We start from the raw sequence: 5,448 nt of genomic DNA on the forward strand, positions 1-5,448 counted from the left end.
TGTGAGGTGTATGATGGCTCTTCTCAGAGGTGCACAGTAAAAGAGCAAGAGGTTACAGGCACGAGATGCAACAAGGGGAAGACTCACTGGAGACAAGGAGGAAATTCCCCCTCAGAGGAGAGCCACAGCCCTGGCACACAGTGCCATCCCCATTCTTGGAGACCTTCAAAGCTTCAGGAACTCAGCTGGGGAACACCCAAAGCATCCCAACGCAGCTTTGAAGTTAGCTCAGCTTTTAGTGGACAATTGGATTAGAGACCTAAAAAGGTCCCTCCCAGCCAAGATCTTCCTCAGAGTTTAATATGAACATGAAAAATAAATTCCTTGTGGAAATGCAGCACTATTCATGGCACAACAATCCCAGGCTGCATCCAGGTCCCTCCTGAGGGGGTTCAGACCAGCACCAGCATTTTCAGGAATTCCCTTCAAAGCTCACTCTCTTTAAACAGCCAGCAGCTGCTCCTTCCAAACCTGGGGAGGGGGTCACATACTTACCAAAGAGCTACTGAACAATCAGACCAAAATATTGCTCCTCAGAGGAGACACCTGGGTAAAAAAGTAGAAATTCACTTTTGTCAAGGTTATCATTAGAATTTATTGATAGGAGAGAAACGTCTTATGTCAACATGTCAGTGGAGAACAGCACCCCCTGACCTAACAGAAGTACAAAGCCCACCCAGGAGCCCTTACAGTGCTCTGGTACCTCTGAACCCTGCAGCACAGGAGGCCACGCTCACGGCTGTGTGTTACTTGGGGATGTTTTCTAGGACAGGACAGAAATCCTCCAGATCCACAACCAGCCTGTGGTTCAGCTGCAGCAGGTACCTCGCTGGCTTTGGCTCCCATCACCCAGCTCCAGACAGACCATGCACACTGGGGGTGTAGTGGCAGCTCACCCCAAGCCCCTCCAGGCAAAGGGGAAAGGAGCTGCCCCAGCTGGGGCTGAGAGTCACCCGAGCCCACGGAGCCCTCGCAGGGAGGTGGGATGACTTGGACCATCTGGCTCCTCTGCACCTGAAGTGGGCTCAGAGGACACCTAGCAGAGGTGGCCACGTGCAGCCAGGACAACCCCACAGCAGGTCAGCAGGGGACAAGCTGGGCACAGTCCTGTCAGCTGCAGCTGGGGGACTTCAGGATGGAGCTGGCTCTGCCCGGGGAGCAGACACGGCCGTGCCACGCTCCATCCTGGCTGCTCCCCAGCCAGAAGCATGCTGCTGCTTCCAGCAGAAGTCATCCTCCTACCAGATCTGCTTTGACACCTCCCCTCTCAGCAGGGCTCTCAGCACAGAGCCATCGTTTTACGCTTGTGGCTAAGATAAAAATTATCTTGATAATCTTTACTGGAAATATATGCTATGCTGGATGCTGCTTAAAAAAAAGCCAAGTGCTGAGCTTTCATCTTCTCCCAGCTTAGGAAATATTTGGTTTGGTCCTAAGTATCTTGCTAAACAATTAGAGAGGGAATAGCAAAGTATTCCCCAGGCACCTGGTAAATCCACAATGGATTTATTGTAGAAACGAGCTGAATCCTCCAACTCACTCCAAATGAATTTCAGAACCCTCTAAAGCCCTCCAAGAGAATGAGCCGCTTGTGACACGACAAAGAGGAAAACAACCCCAAGTCCAGTGAGTGAATGGTCTTGTGTTGTGCAGGGAGCATCCAAAATAAAGCACAAACCCACAGGAAGGGGAGGGGTCAGTGCCACCTCCCCACGCCAGGCGGGACCAGGGCAGAGCGGATCTGCCTGGCCAACAGCACCACCAGCCTGCTGCAGAGCTGAGGAGGAACCCCTGACCCTAGACACATGGGTGTGAGCACGTGGGCACACTCGTGTGCTGGGGATGACCCGTACTCTGCTCCTTTTCCCCTCATGTGAGCTGTGACAAGTGACATCACTGGTTCTGCTCTCAGCCATTCGCCTTCACCGCATCTAAGCTCCCTCTACACATGTAACAGCATTGACTTAGAGATCTCATATTAATGGGTATTTATACAGGATTAATTGCACATCAGTCCATTGTGGCTACAAATTCATTAGGCTAATAAATCTACATAGTGACAGTAGTACAGTATCAGCTACTTTTCAATACAAACTCCCTACCCTAGCCTTAATTTGCAGGTCAAAAGAAGATCTTCTACCGCACTGACCTTCCCATGACCTTCCAACATTCATTAAAATTTCTTTTTTCTAGAAAAAAAAATCCAGTGTGGGGAAAAAATGCACATATACAACAAAAGCAGTGCTTAACAACCACAGGAAAAAAGAACATGATCTTGGACTCTTGTATCAGCATCCTCTGTAGACCCTGGTAGTGTTACTTCCAAAGGGTTGCTAAATGCTCCGTCAGTTCTCAAGTCCATTAAAGCATTTCCTAGCTCTAGACATTTCTAGTCTCTCTACATCTCATCTGCAGCCAGAGCATAGAGAAACACTCACTAATGTGCACAAGACTTCCATTTGACTTAATGGAATAGTTTTAGAAGACTGAAGTCTTTACTTCTAGACATCTGTTCTTGAGTGGTAGCGCTCTCACAGACCGGTAGCTCCCCAGTCCACCCAGGAGAGAGCTCCAGCCCCTCAAAGTTTCACTCATCCGTTTTGCCCAAAGGTGTATGGGTATCTAATAAACCCCTCTCACAGTATTCCCAGGAAGTGATTCAGAAGAGGAGATGATTTTTCAACCAAATGAGATCCTCTGGTCCTGCGTGTCAGACCATGGCCAATAGAATGAGCAGCTGCCATGGACGTCTCAACTTAAATATGGCACAGTCAAGGGAGGAGAGCAAGGTGGCCTGACCATCTTCCTGTGAGGTACAGGCAAGGAGACACCAAAGTCACTCTGTTCTCAACAGCTTGTCTCTTTCTGGAGTCAAATGTTTGATTCCATTTGCTCTAGCAGGAAGTGGTGAATCATGTCAAAAGTGGGACGATCTTTTATATCCCTGCTCCAGCATTTCAGCATCAGGTCAAACACAGGGTTAGGACACAGAGGAGTCTGGGAGAGATAGATCTGAAAGGAAGAAAGTTACAACTGTTTCAGAGGGTTTTTCAGAAGAGAACCGAATCTTTACTGCATTAACACCACAAGGACAGTTTCATTCCAGGTTTACAAGACACAGCCACCATGCAGTGTTCGAAACCCACCAAGGGTGAGTCTGGCAGTGAAGCCTGGACAGAGCTCTGACACCATCTCAAATGGCCCTGTGGACACTTTGCCAACTGGTCTGATGAGCTGGTCACAAAACAGGCCTCTGTCCCCCAGGAAACGTGAATGCTTCAGAGAGATTTGTCTTCTAAGTGACAGCAAAACACAAACCAAACCCAAATTCACCACAATAAAATCCAAACACTTGCACTCACCGTAGACAACCCATGAGCCTCTCTAAGCACCGTGACAGCTTGTTAGCAGAGACAGAAAAAACACCTTTTAGAGCTTATCTAAAGCACAGCTTGGCAGTATTTTTCTCTCCCCCTCTCATTTCAATACACATCTTTCAGGCTCCTCATTACATCATTAGTATTCAGGAGACAGCAAATAAAACCTCCCATCATTTCATTCCCCTCAATCCTTCAACTTTAGGAGAACAGCAAATGGTTCTGAACTGACACTCCACTTTTTTGGGTACAGTGACCCTGAGGGCTGAGGGGCTGGACTGTCCAGCATCATCACTGCTATCTACCCAAGACAGCAGAGTGCACAGTCCTGCCTGGCAGTTAGCAAGAGGACAGAATGACACAGAGAAGCCCATCAGCAATCAGAGATGGCCAAAGGCTCCTTGGTACATGTGAGATACTACAGGGAGTATCTAATCCCTGGGAACAGCTCCTCCTTCCCCACCTCAGGAAGTGCTTCCTTGTCTTTCAGAGAAAACACCAGTGGGAGAGAGATCTGAGAAAGGAAAAGGGGAAAAGGGTTGTGCAGGAGAGCCTGGAAAAGCCAAGGAGGACAGGGCAGGTTGGAATGGAAGTGGCTTGTTACAAGGAAGCAGCACTGGGCAGGGCCAAGAGGTTCCTCCAGTAGGACTCCAAGAGAGGAAAGGCAGTGCAGTGAGCCTAGATAAAGGGGGAGGGAGGTGGGACACACTTGAAAGGATGAGTAATAGAAGTAGAGACTTCTGCAGATGATGTACAGCCAGCAGAAGACCCTGGGGAGATCCACCTGGACGTGACCAGGCCAGCTGAAGGAAGGAGAGGTCACATTCTGTGACATGTGCTTTCTTACCTGCCTGCCCTGGCTGCGGAAGAACTCTCCTGTGTTCTCGATGACTTGCTCATCTGAGAGGAGGCTGTAAGGCTGCTCCTTGCACAGTACAAACATCTCCCAGAGGGTGACCCCAAATGCCCAGACATCACTGGCTGTGGTGAACTTGCCCTGGGAACAGAAAGGATGTCGTAAGCCCAGGTTGCTCACAGTGCTCATGCAGCAAAAACCACTTCAGTCTAAGTGCTAAATGTGAAGACACAGAATTCACACCCAGGGAAATGCTCTGAAAGAGAGACAGCAGAGCAGGCGACCCACAAAGGGACCAGGGTAGGACATGGCTGGAGCAGCATGTCTGTGGGACCCACAGGACAGCTCTGAGAAGGTGCAGCTTTTACTGGGGCAACCAGGGAGTGAGTCTCAGAACACCAGAGACTGCTGTCCCTCCTGAGACAGTCTGTATCTGCAGCAGGAGGAGAATGGACTGTGGCATGGGGGGAGAGCTGCTGCCCACATCCACCCAAAACACAGCTCAGAAAAGCCTTTGAACAGGAAACAGAGCCCTCAGGGTGAAGGCAGAGCCAAAGCAGACTCCAGACTCTTAGAGAAAGGCCAAGATAATTTTGGTCTTCACACATCTAAGAAGTTGGTGACAGTCTGCTTGCTGTCCCTGTTTTCTGTCTCCAAAAAATGTGCACAAACTGGCTGTGTTTGGAGCAACATGTTTCAAAAGCAGTAAAAGGAAGCTAAAGACTGCTCAGAAAAATAACAGAAAATAATCTGGGGCTGGAGGGCATGTTTGGGCAGACAACATCCAAGACCCACATTGTCCAGGCTTATCTGGCAACCTGAGCAGTTGGTCAATGTTCAGATGTTCACACAAGGAAGATGGGAGTCACTTATGGTTCAAGATGCAGCTATAACTAGGAGAACAGAGTGAATTTAGAAAATCTGGGGCCCAGCAGCCTTTATAGTAGAAGTATTTACAGTTTTTCTGGGTACTCTGAGTGTGTTGTAGGAAAATACAACCAAGTGATCTCAACAACTAGCTTGAGGAAGAAACATTAGTTAAAATATTAAAGAGCTAAAAAAGCTGGTGTTGGGCTGTTGAACAGGGGCCTAAAATGAAACAGCAGGACCTTAAACACCCCAACTTCTATACCAGACTTGGCACTTGAAACTCCTTTTGTCCCTGTTTTGTCCCTGCCCTTCTCTCAGCTGGAGAAGTCAGCACAGAAAGGCAAC

General features: G+C 48.7%; 1 protein-coding gene across 1 annotated transcript in view; it reads right to left on the bottom strand.

Annotated features, from left to right (window-relative positions):
- Window positions 1-2,629: 2,629 nt before the first annotated feature.
- Window positions 2,630-5,448, bottom strand: part of LOC103782233 (discoidin domain-containing receptor 2-like) — a 4,147-nt gene continuing 1,328 nt past the window's right edge. The window contains exons 2-4 of the mRNA XM_008949989.1: window positions 4,225-4,374; window positions 3,363-3,400; window positions 2,630-3,012 (exon numbers count right to left, since the gene is read on the bottom strand). Coding sequence (XP_008948237.1) covers window positions 2,964-3,012; window positions 3,363-3,400; window positions 4,225-4,374 — 237 coding nt within the window. The 3' untranslated portion in view covers window positions 2,630-2,963. The remainder of the gene's footprint in view (window positions 3,013-3,362; window positions 3,401-4,224; window positions 4,375-5,448) is intronic.

The sequence above is a fragment of the Merops nubicus genome, unplaced genomic scaffold, assembly GCF_000691845.1.
Source record: "Merops nubicus isolate BGI_N331 unplaced genomic scaffold, ASM69184v1 scaffold22491, whole genome shotgun sequence".
Classification (NCBI taxonomy): Eukaryota; Metazoa; Chordata; class Aves; order Coraciiformes; family Meropidae; genus Merops; species Merops nubicus.